At 35.4% G+C, this 15946-nt stretch overlaps 1 protein-coding gene across 4 annotated transcripts in view; it reads left to right on the forward strand.

The window, feature by feature from the left end:
- The window catches only part of LOC139150427 (spermatogenesis-defective protein 39 homolog), a 19292-nt gene continuing 3346 nt past the window's right edge, over positions 1–15946 (forward strand). The window contains exons 1-15 of one of the 4 annotated variants that reach the window (XM_070722798.1): positions 1–87; positions 2674–2781; positions 3630–3765; positions 4139–4294; positions 5163–5216; positions 5598–5692; positions 6750–6911; positions 7097–7233; positions 7374–7401; positions 7723–7796; positions 8221–8311; positions 10591–10725; positions 11258–11389; positions 14098–14184; positions 14641–14835. In XM_070722798.1, the coding sequence (XP_070578899.1) occupies positions 67–87; positions 2674–2781; positions 3630–3765; positions 4139–4294; positions 5163–5216; positions 5598–5692; positions 6750–6911; positions 7097–7233; positions 7374–7401; positions 7723–7796; positions 8221–8311; positions 10591–10725; positions 11258–11389; positions 14098–14184; positions 14641–14835 (1611 nt within the window). In that variant the 5' untranslated portion in view covers positions 1–66. Of the gene's footprint in view, positions 88–2673; positions 2782–3629; positions 3766–4138; positions 4295–4434; positions 4480–5162; positions 5217–5597; positions 5693–6749; positions 6912–7096; positions 7234–7373; positions 7402–7722; positions 7797–8220; positions 8312–10590; positions 10726–11257; positions 11390–14097; positions 14185–14640; positions 14836–15946 lie in introns of all 4 variants that reach the window. The other 3 variants (XM_070722799.1, XM_070722800.1, XM_070722801.1) reach the window with 3 other exon arrangements.

Here is a 15946-nt window from a genome sequence, read left to right on the forward strand (position 1 = left end):
CTTGTTTACATCTGACGTCATTATCCATTTCCCGATTTCCCATAATCCATTTTCATAACATTCAAAATGGCGTCGAGATCTTGGAGGGTAAGTTGTATCTGCCAACTTAACTATTCGAGCATAAAATTCATAGTATTGTAGCTTAATCGAGGAACGTCACGCAATTTCTTTCATTCCTTTTACTTATCAGTAAATGATAATTGACAAAATATGCATTCGATTCATATGCTCACCCTTCGATTGCTCAATATCTTCACAAACGTAATCATAGTATGGACACTGCGTTGGGCTTCGGAACTACCGCTATGGAGTCCGGAGGTAGGAGTGGAGTGGCCCAACCCCTAAAATGCACATATGGAGAACCTGACTATTAAACTGACCATGGGGACTTGGACCCCAGGGAGTGGAGTCCACCCTTGCCCACTCAACGACGGAGTGCAAGGCCTGGCAACCTATTTAAAACCATATTGTGTTTGCCCTCAAAGCTCCACCCCTAAAAAATTTGGGAGTGTGAAAAGCCAAATATATTTAATAATTACACATATTACTTCAAGTACGTTAAGAACAAAGTAATAATACATGTTACTTAAGTTTCATGCATCCTGCAATCTTCAGACAGATGACATCTGTATACTTATACATAAAGATATATATATATATATATATATATATATATATATATATATATATATATTATATATATATTATATATATATATATATATTCCCCAAATTGATGCAAAGTTTCCAGAAAGACACGTTTGTTAGAAGGCACACTGCCCACAGACAACTGGTCCTTTAAAGTTTCCAGAAAGACACGTTTGTTAGAAGGCACACTGCCCACAGACAACTGGTCCTTTAGAAGTTTTACATAGCATTGCCGTTTACCTTAACACAAAATTTTCATTAGCATACACTGTTGTCACAGGTATCTTCATGCAGGGCTCGAAATTAACTTTTTTCCCTGGTACAGTGGTAGTCCACTTGGGCTACCATTTTCTGAAATTATTAGTCCAGTGACAATGGTTGGTAGTCCATGCATATTTTAGTTTAGGGATTTTTTCATTAACAAGAGAAGAAAAAGCTATTTTTCAAGATTCTGCTCGTGAAGTGAATTTGTTAGACATTTGATATGAATACTTGCACACCTTTATCACTCAAAGGAAAGTGGTATAATTGACGACAGTGACACTAAAAAGTTTGGTGACCTATCATTTTATTGACAACCCGTTCCATTCTCAGAGTTGCGTGCCGATTTTGAACATCTTCATGGCAATGACCACCACCTTCTCAGTAGGGCTAAAAACAGACCATGGGCTTTCTGTAGTAGGGACGAGTTTGTGATTGATACCTTTTGATCAAAATGCAATGAGAATACGTTTTCATTGGCCATCATTTTCTGTGCCTGTGATTCAAGTACATTGGTTGAGATATTGAAACTTTGTTGCAAAGTTCCATTGCAAGGTCGTCTTTGTAATTTGCAAAACAAAGTCGTGGTCTGGCCTTCCTGTGTCCAGCTGGGTTCGACTGCATTTAGCTCGTCCAAAAATGAAAGACCGGACATGGCACGCCAAGTACTGACTGAATTTCATGTGCCAGACTTTGGTAGTCCATGTGGGCTACCATTTCATGGACTTTGGTAGCCCCAGGGAAAAGTTAGTAGTCTGTGGACGCGGGACTACCGCTAATTTCGAGCCCTGTCATGTAATATAATTTATAATGATGTCCAAGACTCCGATGAAATTTTTAGTGTTGTACTCTGTATGTAAGGACCAACAAAAATATGTTTTGACACTCCAAACCAAAACTATGATGGTCTCTTTCATAACACAACTTGAAGGTTATCTTATTACCATCCTGTATTAACAAAGGTTAGTCACTATCAGAGTCATTGTCAGTATTACACCACAGACTCTGTAAGGAGTTTAAATATATAGTCACCAACTTCTTTGAGAATTCATTCACCACTGCTAGATTGTGTGTAGCATAGAACTATTGTCATCTCAGTATTGTTGTATATTAAAAACAACAGCAGTTGCAATGCATATCTAGGAGAATTGGTACAGGGAGGCATATCTAGGAGAACATTTGAGAAAAATTATCAAAAGACCAAGACTATAAAAACAAGCATGGTTTCATTTTGCCAACCTGACATATGTCACTCTGGTTCCAGTTCAAGTTTTAATTGCTACTCATTGATCTATCCATGTCCGAAAAGTATAGTAGTTACACATGGATCAAGCTGTTCTTCTGATGGTATTCTCGACCGCGGGCCATCCGGGTACTTGCGGGTTCTTACGTCATTATTGCGTCACAGCGCCGTGGGGAAGTTCGGATTTTTCAACCACCAAAGCAATATTCAAAGTTTCAATATACATAAATGACATAACTTTTAGTTCTGATTTTTTCCACACAATTTCTGTATCATTCGCTCTTCTGTATCGTCTGATCTCTCATTCACCTCGCTCGTATGCGTTTCACCTACTGACGTCACTCGGCAGTTGAGAATAACTTTATATTGTATCATCACAGGAGTCTCACGGCCTCAAAAAGAATATACTGTTGAGAAGGATATATTTATTCAATATTCTTAGCTTGGAGAAGTTTTTAAAGTGTGTGAAAATGTACAAATCTGATTTTCAGTACTCTATTCATAATGCTGTTATTGTTTCAGCGATCCAATGAGGATGATGATGACTATTGGGGTATGACAAGCAAGAAAAGTCTGACTAATCCATTTGACTTTGATGATGATGTAACAGACTTTGATGATAATGAAGTGGTAAGTGTGTTTACGGTCACTCCACAAAAGTGACCATGGTCTGTTAACCAATGCAGCTCACACTTTATCAAGCTTGAACAAATCCAGTGGACTTAGGTCAGGTAGTACATTTTGTTCTGAGACCAGTGCCAATCCGGTGGTCCACAACCAGACAACACTAGCACAGGACTAGCAAAACAGACTGCACAACTACTAGACTTGTATCTATACTGTTTCAGGAACCACCAAACACGAACTGTATTACAAGGGACAACCAATTTACATAACAACACATAATTGCATATTCCTTTTTTGTGAAGATGCATTCATTTGTATCGTCATTAACATGTAAATAGATTGCTTGAAAAAAAGGTGGGGGTGGCCAGCCCCTAAAATTCCCTTACGGAGAGCCTGACAAACTGGATTTGCTCACCCTAATTGAAAATCAGACTTTCATTATATAATATATGCTGTACTATGATGTTATATGCTTGTTAGCAGAAAATTCTATCACTCATGCTGTTTTGACAATTTTATACTTCAAAGTTTGTTCTACCTGCTTCTACCTGGCAAGGCTTTCTACTTTGTCCATAAAGTATGCAATGTCGGTCAGTGTACAGATGCCTAGATCGTTTTATCTACCAATACTTGCATGCCAGCTGATATTGTAATTCTACAGTACTTCATCTCAGAAAGTAAATATCTGACCAACTTGTGTGGCAAGAATTAACATGATTGGGAATCAGCAACCTCTCTCATTGAAACTAGGTAAACTTATTAGAAGTTTGAGATTTGTACAGATTAGGGAGACAATATCATAATAATAATTCAAAGATATATTAAATATTTGTATCGTTCACGATGGATAGAGTGGTTGGTTGACTGTTAGCAGACAGCAGCAAGCCAGTGAGTTATCCAAGACCATGAAAGAAGTTGCCAAGAACTTTGAACCTGATGATTCTGACTCCATAGATCTTATATCTTGGGATGGAACAAAGACGGGAGGTTAGTGGTTCAGGCTAATATTTTTGAAAAAAATTTAGGATATGATATTAGTGAACGTCTACCAAATAGCAATACTTGTTGATGTTGTCCATTGAGCTCGCCATGTCATCAAACCTTTCTGATTGTTTTATTGTGGAGAGTGCTATCCATAGTTTCCTACTCATGGTGAATTTCCTTGAGATGAAAATACTTGAATCTAGAATTTCTGTTGATCATGTTATCATAGTTTGAACCCTAGTCCAGCTAATTGAAGTGTTCTAAGAATGACAATTAACATACTGATACCACTGACTGAATATATTTTTGTTGAAATGACATTTTTAATTACTGTATGACACCGTTGCACTTTGACCTTGCATGTGTCTTTATGCAGTAGAAATTAAATCAGCCAGATATAGGCCAAATGATAACAGTACCTCATGGCAAGCAGTGTCTACAAATAGTCAGAAAAGTTCACCAACACCATCAGCATTCTCTGGCTCAACATCAACTTACCCATCAGCTGGACATTCAAGAACTTCTAGTCAGGGTATGTATCTATGTATAATGAAAGTGAAATAGGCATTAATAAGCTTAGATACAGGGCTTAGAATGTTCCAAATACCGTGGCAAATTCTTATGAGAAGTGTTGTCTATTTCACATTGAGTTATCTGTTTCATCAACACCAGATGTGGAATTTGCCAGGCCTCCAAATAACTATGCAAGCCACACAGGCAAGTGGATCATACAGATGTAATTCAGAAGCAAGGGTTTCTTGGTTGCATGTGGTGAACAAAACATTCTTGTTCTTCAGCCAATTGAACAATGCTCACGTCAAATTTCTGGCGTAAAAACTTGTGTGTCTTCTTAAATTCCTTTCGGTGAATGTGTCCTCTGAGATTCAATCTAACAGCAATCAACCAGTATAACATAAATTCAATTTATACTTATTTTATATGCACCAACACTCTTGAGATTTAATACAGCCCATGTATTAAAATATGCATGCATAATTTACACTTTACATCTTAAAAGAATGCAGTCAACCCCACTTACTCATTAAGTAGCATGTCAACACTCTCTTTGACTTTGGTGTTATTAATTCTGATCAGGAATTGAGACACAATACTCATATTGACAGTGTCATGAGTAACTAGACTGTGGACAGCTACTTGTCCCATTTTGGTCTCTGATGGTTAGTGCAGTTTGAAAGTTTTGCTGGGCACAAAGAATTCTCTCGTGCCTCCAGCTCCTCGTTGTGGGGATAGGCATACTCCATTAGGCACAGAAGGCACAAGGGACTGTGTACAGTTTATTAGGTTTACCGTGTAATGTATACATGTTATTGCAAAATCTACTCAGCAACAGATGTGACAAGAATTATATGAGTTGAAATCTTAACTGAATTTTTATCCAGGAAACAACAGATATGGAGTGAGTGTGACATCAGAGCCTTCAAGTATTTCAGAAGGTAAGAAATTCATTCCATTAATTGCAAAGAAATTGAAACAGATATTTGTTAAATGTAACAGTACTGTTCTAGTAGGGTACAATGCTGCACAATTAGGACATAGAATTGAAAAATTACTGAGAAGTTTTGCAGTCTGCATCAAACAATGTAAATATTGATTGAATTGAAAGTTAAACAAAAACAACTTTCATAAAATTCAATGCATTCTGAAAGTTCCATTGTAGACAGCATCTTCTTGTGAGATGCTTTCAGTAGAAAATTGTCAGAGTTATTGAGGTGCTTGTGTCCACAGTGTATTCTTCCCAATATGCCTTTTCTGCAATGAATTATTCTGTCACAAATTTGCCTGCTGATGAATTTCAACGCCATCCATATTTTCAGCTGTGAGTGCAGCAGTAGTACCAAAAAAGCCACCTACAGCAACTGAAGTTTCTAAGTTAGAGTCACAAGTTAAAATGCTGCAGAGATCTCTTGAGGTGAGTGATACAAAGTCAGAAATAAGTGTTCAAAGAAGTCAGTGCAATTATCAGGCTATTTTAGCCATTATATGTATGTTGATTTTCATGGTCAAAGGCATAAACATTCAGTTAAAAAAATGTAGGAAAGTTTTATAAATTTTCATAAAATACATTGTTTTTGAAGTTGAATATCTACAAAAAATGACCATCTGAAAGTGTTTTTGAACCCAAACTATGATCAAAGTCTGGTTGTTACTAGTGTGCAAACACAGATTGTTGGTTTTACAAGCCACGGAATGTAGTAAGGCTGCCAGTTTGATGTAAACCTCTCAGTTACACAAAAACATATATGTGTTAGCAGGGTATTGCTTAGGGTGGTGTGTGTTTCAGGTCTGTGTTTAAAGTGTTTTGTTGGTCCTGGAGTCTGGACTTCTCTGTTTTGTATCAACATAGTCACAGTAGTAGCAATGTTACTGTCAATTCCAAGCCATTCCTCTGTATTTTTGTTTTCTAATATTATCAAAAACACTGTTTGGCATTTTCATACAACACTACCAAGCAAGCAGTGTAATATTAGGATAGTACAAAGATGTCTCTCACCATTACAGAGGTAGAAAGAACAGCTGTTTTGTTTCAGATTTGTGGACCAAGATGTTTTAAACATTTGAAGTCATCAGTTACAAAGTTTGGCTGTTTTGCTCACCAATAAAATGATTGCATGTCAAAAAATGTAATATTCATACCTTTTGATGTTTTTCACATTCCCTTTGTAAAAACATTTGATTACTTTCTACACTAAGACGTTTTGTGTTGATACTGTTGTGGTCTAGCTTACAATAATAACTTAAATCCTTTCACAACCAGAAGTTTATGCAAATTGATTGACATGATAAGATGAATGTACCTATAATATTAAGGCAAAAGATCTGTAAGCATGAAGACAGATGTGTGCAATATTGAAAGCCTTGACTCATATGACATTTGATTTCATAATGAGTTTTGGGAATGTAAGTACATTTAGATGATATGTTCCAAATACATGTACCAACTTACTATGTTCAACATCTATTTGCAGTCAGCACGGAGTGACAGATGGTCAGTCCTTTCCCCAGAGATGACAATCAAAAGAGTTATTGCTGGAGATCCATATTCATTGGAATTATATAAATCACTTAGTGATAAACTTGCTCTTCTAGATGAAGCTGTGAAATCACATGATGGAAATGCAATCATAGCAGTAAGTTACTTTGTATATTTTTTGAACCCAAGTGGTGATCACATACTTATTTTGAAATTTCTGATCTCATGTTCATTTTTATCATATCACATGCACATGCTACAGTAAATATAGTTTTTTGCTAAACAATTAGTTTGATTTCCTTCAAGATGTAAACAATCAACATTTTTTTTGTTATTATACAGGTTATTTTGTTTTTGAAAAACAGTTTGAAGAAAACGTTATTCATAAAGGAATTGAATAAAAGACCAGATGCAGTCAATCAATACCTCCATTACATGAAGGGTCACTATGAATTAATTGAAATGGGAGAATTTCTTAGGTAAGTCAAAATTTGAAAGAACTTCTCTGTGCAGTACAATGACTCAAAACTATGTTGAGGTCATGCCATTTGTTTCCATGAGTGTGTTCAATTTTGCAGCACTGTAGGATTACTTAAGTAATGTTTTTTCCTGTCCACAGAAACATTGGCAGGATAGAAGAAGCAGCTGTAAGTATTCTTGTTGTTGTTTAGTGAATGGATATTCAACACCTATCATATATATCTGATTAAGTGTAATTTGAAGCACACTTGACGTTGTGAGAAAATAACAGGGCTTAGCTACTTCAGCCAATCATTTTGTTTTACACATATATAAAATTTGGTTACAAGCCATTTCAACACTATTACAGTGGTGGAATCTTTTGCTCAAGTATAAAAATGAAGAAATAATGATAAAATGACCATCACTGGAACAAAATAGAAGATTTGTCTATTATTTTGATTTTGAATGAATTGGTGTAGATTTCCATTTTTTTGATATATTTCCAGATGTTGAAATACAAACAAGCTTTAGGATTCAATCAAGCAGAAGACAAGCTCCGAAATTTACAAAATTGTTTAAGGTGAGTAAGTGGAATCAGATACTATGATAGTTCTTCTTTTGTGTCCATGAATAGGAAAGCATTCTAAAGATACTCAACAACATATATTGATACTATGTCTAGAAACAACTGTGTCTCGGTCACATTTTGTCATACATATGTAGTATTATGAAATGTACAATGAGAACTCTGCAAAAGCTGTCCAACATTTGTACTTGGTAATTTTATTGTGACAAGAAATCACACATGTGTGATGCAAACTTGTCCAAGTTCTTAGTCATGATACATGATACAGTATTACTGCTAGATTCTGGTTCCAAAACTCATGGTTTGTCATCCTGTAGATAAGACATTTTCACGGAAGCATTATCTGTTTGCTTCAACTAGATGCATAGCTTTGGCATGTTTTTTCTAAAATCAGGATCAATTTATTTCTTTCCTGTAGGGGTCAATTCAAAGATAACTGGAGTCTAAGTGAATCTACAGAATATGTAGAAGATCATTGTGCATTACTGGAGAGACAGATAGCAATAGAGGTATGTGCATGGCAATAAAAGTATGTGCATACCAATAGAGGTATGTGCATAACAATAGAGGTATCCGCATACCAATAGAGGTATATGCATACCAAGATGTATATTCATGGCAATAGAGGTATATGCATGGCAATAGAGGTATGTGCATACCAATAGAGGTATGTGCATAACAATAGAGGTATCCGCATACCAATAGAGGTATATGCATACCAAGAGGTATATTCATGGAAATAGAGGTATATGCGTGGTAATAGAGGTATATGCATACCAATAGAGGTATATGCATGGCAATAGAGGTATATGCATACCAATAGAGGTATATGCATGGCAATAGAGGTAAATGCATGGTAATAGAGGTATATGCATCGCAATAGAGGTATATGCATGGCAATAGAGGTATATGCATGGCAATAGAGGTATATGCATGTCAATAGAGGTATATCTTGACAGTTAAATAATAACACATGACAGTGAGGGCAATATCACGATTTGTGGCCTGCCCAAGGGATGGTTATCCTGACTGAAATATTGATGATGCTCGAGCTGCAAGTGGGGTATCATCTATATTTCGGTCAATGACACCTACCCAAGGGCAGGCCATAAATTGTGATATTGCCCGATCTTCATGTTTAATTAATTTTAATACACCAAATATTTGAAATCATCACAAAATCCAGTATTTTTACTTTGCGCATCAAATGACAGGTTGAAATAACGCACAAATTTTTGAATGACGAATTTTAAATATCTTGTGCAAGAGTTCCTGGCGCCTGTACACTACAATGCATATGTGTGCTTCAAACTTGCGTTCGAACAGCTCACGGGCGAGAGTCAAGGGCAATAGCAAATCAAACCATGTTATATCACTTTTTGGAATGCCATGTGGCAGAGTTTTAGCCAATAATGAAATCAGTACTATAGGTGAGGTGTAATAAATAGCAATAGAGGTATATATTGACAGCAATGTCGGTATATATTGACAGATAGCAATGTCGGTATATATTGACAGATAGTAATAGGTGTATATATTGACAGATAGCAATGTTGGTATATATTGACAGATAGCAATGTCGGTATATATTGACAGATAGCAAAAGAGATATATTGACAGATAGCAATAGAGGTATATGTTGACAGATAGCAATGTTGGTATATATTGATAGATAGCAATGTCGGTATATATTGACAGATAGCAATAGGTGTATATATTGACAGATAGCAATAGGTGTATATATTGACAGATAGCAATGTCGGTATATTATATTGACAGATAGCAATGTTGGTATATATTGACAGATAGCAATGTTGGTATATATTGATAGATAGCAATGTCGGTATATATTGACAGATAGCAATAGGTGTATATATTGACAGATAGCAGTAGGTGTATATATTGACAGATAGCAATGTTGGTATATACTGACAGATAGCAAAAGGTGTATATATTGACAGATAGCAATGTTGGTATATATTGACAGATAGCAATATTGGTATATATTGACAGATAGCAATGTTGGTATATATTAACAGATAGCAATGTTGGTATATATTGACAGATAGTAATAGGTGTATATATTGACAGATAGCAATGTCGGTTTATATTGACAAATAGCAATGTCGGTATATATTGATAGATAGCAATAGGTGTATATATTGACAGATAGCAATGTCGGTATATATTGACAGATAGCAATGTCGGTATATATTGACAGATAGCAATGTCGGTATATATTGATAGATAGCAATAGGTGTATATATTGACAGATAGCAATGTTGGTATATATTGATAGATAGCAATAGGTGTATATATTGACAGATAGCAATGTTGGTATATATTGATAGATAGCAATAGGTGTATATATTGACAGATAGCAATGTCGGTTTATATTGACAAATAGCAATGTCGGTATATATTGACAGATAGCAATAGGTGTATACCGTACATTGATAGGAAGATGCTGATAATATGAAAGAATGACTCTGTTGACATCTAAGAATTAACACATCATGTAACAAATTGTGTTAGAAATATCTTAGTATAAGTTTTCTATATCCTTCAATCAATAATATGAAATAAGTCACCCTGAAACATACTCAGGTAGGACAACTCTAGACATGATTTTACACATCTACATGATATGAATTAACCGTACATTCTGAAAATCATTAGCTATACTCTTTGAAGGTCAAATGAATTCCCTGACAAGAAATTGCTTGCATTGAAATTAAATTGTTACATCCTATGTAAATAAATATAATAATAAAATGTTTGTTTGCAGAAGAATGATTCACGTGATGCAAAAGATGCTCAGTTTGGAGTGTTCAAAACTACTCCAAGGGTTGCTCAATTACCATCGATGCCAGCAATAACTACACTGTTTTACTGTTGTATATATCACTATGATAAGCCAGAGGTGAGTTCTTTATCAAGGAATGTGTGTTAGAATCTCACCAAAAGATGCAGAGGGAGATATCTTACATAAAACTTTCCACCTTAGCTCTACTGAAACAAAACCATTTTTGGTACATTTTGAGTTCTGTCTGTGAACAGGAATGAGTCAAATTTATCAAGTTTCATCAAAATGTATAAACCCGCCTCCAGTACCTTGTTGAAATTACTTGTCTGATGGCTTTCACATTTGGTTTGTAGGTTCCTAGGGTGACCAAATATCTTTAAATTATGATTAAATTTGCATCTATAAAGTTTAGTCCAAATTTTTCATCTTTGGCAAAAACAATTACAATTCAATTTTACATGTAGGGTTTGAAATGATAATGAAATATGAATATATAAATATTCAGGGCTAATTTTTACACATCAATTAATGCACATATGAGTATGTCATTTTCTTATCACATCGGAGCACATTGTACTGCTGTTTTTGCATAATCCATTACTGATTCAACATTTATACATCACTAATGAGAATTTTTCTTGTTTTTCAGAATTCCATTTCAAGTCCCTTTTCAATCAGGAGAGATTTTAAACTTTCTGAAAATCAGTTTTTATATACAGCTCTCACAGCAAGGGCTAAACTGAATGAATGGCGTGATATTGAAACTCTTCTTACAGGCAAGGTATGAAGTGTCAGTTAATATTATTTTTGGAAGTTTTTTCACATTTCACCCTGTGTTTCTCAATCATAAACTAAATTATTCTGCCATTACTTCTGAGATAAACTTTGAATTACTCAGTATTTCTCAGAAGTAACTGTATTGAAAGTACAATAAAGCCCACAGTCTTAATAACTGACTGACATACTGAGCATTGGAGAGCAACATATACAGATAACTGTAAAATTCATGGGTGATTAGCTTTTGTGCAACAGGCTATGGAACATCTTATATTGTGGTTTGAATTTTTAAAAAATCCACCATAATTGGTTTACTATTTTCATTCACAAAGGAACTACCAGTTCCTGTCAAATCTCAATAAAACTGTAACAAAAAATGCATTGACCTTTCCAAATACCTATTCAAAAACCTATTCTATTTCTCTGACTCAGATGATTTACTGACATGTTGGGTGGAACTTATCTAGTTTTGGTGTTCACTGTCTTCTTGATTCAATAATGTCACTCTTTCAAAAACAGTGGATAGGGCCCTAGGGTCAAAGGATATTCACATTCCATTGTGTGCAATGTAACAATATCATACACTACAGTGGATAGGGTGATAGCACATTCATGTTCCATTGTGTGCAATGTAACAATATCATACACCACAGTGGATAGGGTGATAGCATGTTCACATTCCATTGTGTGCAATGTAACAATATCATACACCACAGTGGATAGGGTGATAGCATGTTCATGTTTCATTGTGTGCAATGTAACAATATCATACACCACAGTGGATAGGGTGATAGCATGTTCACATTCCATTGTGTGCAATGTAACAATATCATACACCACAGTGGATAGGGTGATAGCATGTTCATGTTCCATTGTGTGCAATGTAACAATATCATACACCACAGTGGATAGGGTGATAGCATGTTCACATTCCATTGTGTGCAATGTAACAATATCATACACCACAGTGGATAGGGTGATAGCATGTTCATGTTTCATTGTGTGCAATGTAACAATATCATACACCACAGTGGATAGGGTGATAGCATGTTCATGTTTCATTGTGTGCAATGTAACAATATCATACACCACAGTGGATAGGGTGATAGCATGTTCACGTTTCATTGTGTGCAATGTAACAATATCATACACCACAGTGGATAGGGTGATAGCATGTTCACATTCCATTGTGTGCAATGTAACAATATCATACACCACAGTGGATAGGGTGATAGCATGTTCATGTTCCATTGTGTGCAATGTAACAATATCATACACCACAGTGGATAGGGTGATAGCATGTTCATGTTCCATTGTGTGCAATGTAACAATATCATACACCACAGTGGATAGGGTGATAGCATGTTCATGTTCCATTGTGTGCAATGTAACAATATCATACACCACAGTGGATAGGGTGTTAGCATGTTCATGTTCCATTGTGTGCAATGTAACAATATCATACACCACAGTGGATAGGGTGATAGCATGTTCATGTTTCATTGTGTGCAATGTAACAATATCATACACCACAGTGGATAGGGTGATAGCATGTTCACGTTCCATTGTGTGCAATGTAACAATATCATACACCACAGTGGATAGGGTGATAGCATGTTCACGTTTCATTGTGTGCAATGTAACAATATCATACACCACAGTGGATAGGGTGATAGCATGTTCACGTTTCATTGTGTGCAATGTAACAATATCATACACCACAGTGGATAGGGTGATAGCATGTTCACGTTTCATTGTGTGCAATGTAACAATATCATACACCACAGTGGATAGGGTGATAGCATGTTCACGTTCCATTGTGTGCAATGTAACAATATCATACACCACAGTGGATAGGGTGATAGCATGTTCACGTTCCATTGTGTGCAATGTAACAATATCATACACCACAGTGGATAGGGTGATAGCATGTTCACGTTCCATTGTGTGCAATGTAACAATATCATACACCACAGTGGATAGGGTGATAGCATGTTCACGTTCCATTGTGTGCAATGTAACAATATCATACACCACAGTGGATAGGGTGATAGCATGTTCACGTTTCATTGTGTGCAATGTAACAATATCATACACCACAGTGGATAGGGTGATAGCATGTTCACGTTTCATTGTGTGCAATGTAACAATATCATACACCACAGTGGATAGGGTGATAGCATGTTCATGTTCCATTGTGTGCAATGTAACAATATCATACACCACAGTGGATAGGGTGATAGCATGTTCATGTTCCATTGTGTGCAATGTAACAATATCATACACCACAGTGGATAGGGTGATAGCATGTTCATGTTCCATTGTGTGCAATGTAACACTATCATACACCACAGTGGATAGGGTGATAGCATGTTCATGTTCCATTGTGTGCAATGTAACAATATCATACACCACAGTGGATAGGGTGATAGCATGTTCATGTTTCATTCTGGGCAATGTAACACTATCATACACCGGAGTTCAAGAAAAGAATAAAAAATAGCTCAGGAAAATAACATTGTTATCATTCAGTTGATGCCACAACCACATTAGCAATAAGAATTTTGAATGTATTTGTCTGTGATTTGAATAGGCCATAATTAAGCTTTTTAGCATATTAAATCTGTGGGTTTGAAATTTTTTACTTTAAATGGTTTGTCTATATATATTTCAGACTGATATATTGTTGTTTATTTACATTCATATCCATAGGGTTGGTTTGGTACAAAGAAAATGAAAGCTAGTATAGGATTTGAAAAAGTTATAGACATTCTTAACAAAATGAATGCACCCAAGGAGGTAAGTAGTAGATAATACTGCATTCATTGTTTTTTATGACAGTACGTGTAAACCTGATGATTTGAGCAATGTTAGCTTCAGAATCAAGATTTGTGTCAAGTCTATAGAGAGCATTTACATAAAACCAGTATGGAAAGGTTCTTTTCTAGGAAAAGTTATATTTCAAAGTCATAAAGTGAAGTTCAAAAACAATTTGTGTATGAGTACTGATATAACATCCTGTAGAAATAATTTCTTTTTCCATAAAATGTGATTCACTTTGGTCTATCCATGATGATCCTAATGGGGTTGATGGAAAATTATTTGATATTCTTAAATTGTTAAAATATGGAATACTTCAGCCTGCCATGTAAGTATCTAGAATCTGAAATATCTCCATCATTTACTAAGCAATAAAAGGACAGTGACATATTACTTGTAACATTTACTTACCCAGGCTGTCGTCATTACTTTCAGATTTTGGATAAGTATTTACAGCACATTGATGATACAGATCAAAGGTTATCAATTGCCATGAAATTGCAGTGTCCCAAAACAGTAATAGATACTCTGGTACAACTAAAAGACAGACAGCAACTCCTGAAGTATGAAAAAAGGCTTCCTCCAAGAAGTGCAGAAGCAATACGAATAGAAACGATAATGAGGAATTCAGTGAGTATCATGATATACCGGTAGAGCTACCTTTCACCAATATGATGATGTAGAAGTACCATTAGATAATGTGATGTAATTGATGCTAATTTTAGTGTTGAAGAACTTACTCAACAGCTTTCCTATTTTCTTCATGACAGCCTGAATTGCATGCGTTTTGACTTGCAAAGTCTGTATTTCAAGTGAAAGCTATCAAGGCATATAAGAATTGAAACTCTCATCTATTATTATTATTATTACTCTTTATTTATAGAGGGTAATCTGAGTTACAAATGAATTGTAATTTACATCAGAGCCCTCGTCAAGAAAGCAACAAATCAATACAGAGTAATTAATTATACATCAAAAGAAAAAAAAGAAAAGATACAACGAAAGCATCTAATCCAGTGATGAACCCTCATTAATAAATTTTTGAAAAAGAAAATTGCGCAATTGAGATTTGAACTGCGATAGTCTTTGAACACTTCGGATTGAAATAGGAATATTATTCCAAATCGTTGTGGCTCGATAAATGAACGATCTCTGTCCCGTAGCTGTTTTGAAATTGGAGCCTATAAATTCCTATTACTAGAACTACGGGTATTAATATTACTCACGTCAGAGATATAACGGAACTGGTGTAAGTAATCAGGTGCAAGCCCATTCAAGATTTTAAAGGTCATTACAGCAATGAAATAATCAATTCGAAAGTCAATGGGTAGCCAATGAAGGCGAGAGAAAAGTGTACGTGTAGAAACTGTAATGTCAACACCTAAAATAACCCTGGCCGCTCTCTTTTGAAGCCTGTAAATTCTTTGTAAATTACTCTTTGTGGTGTTTCCCCATACAGTACAGCAATAATCGAAAACAGAAAGAAAAGTGGCATTGTAAACTGAAATAAGGACACTATGAGGAGTTAAAGGACACAGCCTTTGCAAGACTCCTATTCTCATAGATAATTTCTTACACAACTTATTTACATGATTATCCCAACTTAGAGTACTGTCAATCTCAATACCGAGAAGGTTGTGACTGAAAACATTCGAAATCTCACAGTTGTTTATACATACATTAATTGTTACATTTGACTCTTTTAAATTTTTAACCTTCGGGTTTGACGCTACAATCATAC

Source organism: Ptychodera flava, chromosome 14 (genome assembly GCF_041260155.1).
Source record: "Ptychodera flava strain L36383 chromosome 14, AS_Pfla_20210202, whole genome shotgun sequence".
NCBI lineage: Eukaryota > Metazoa > Hemichordata > Enteropneusta > Ptychoderidae > Ptychodera > Ptychodera flava.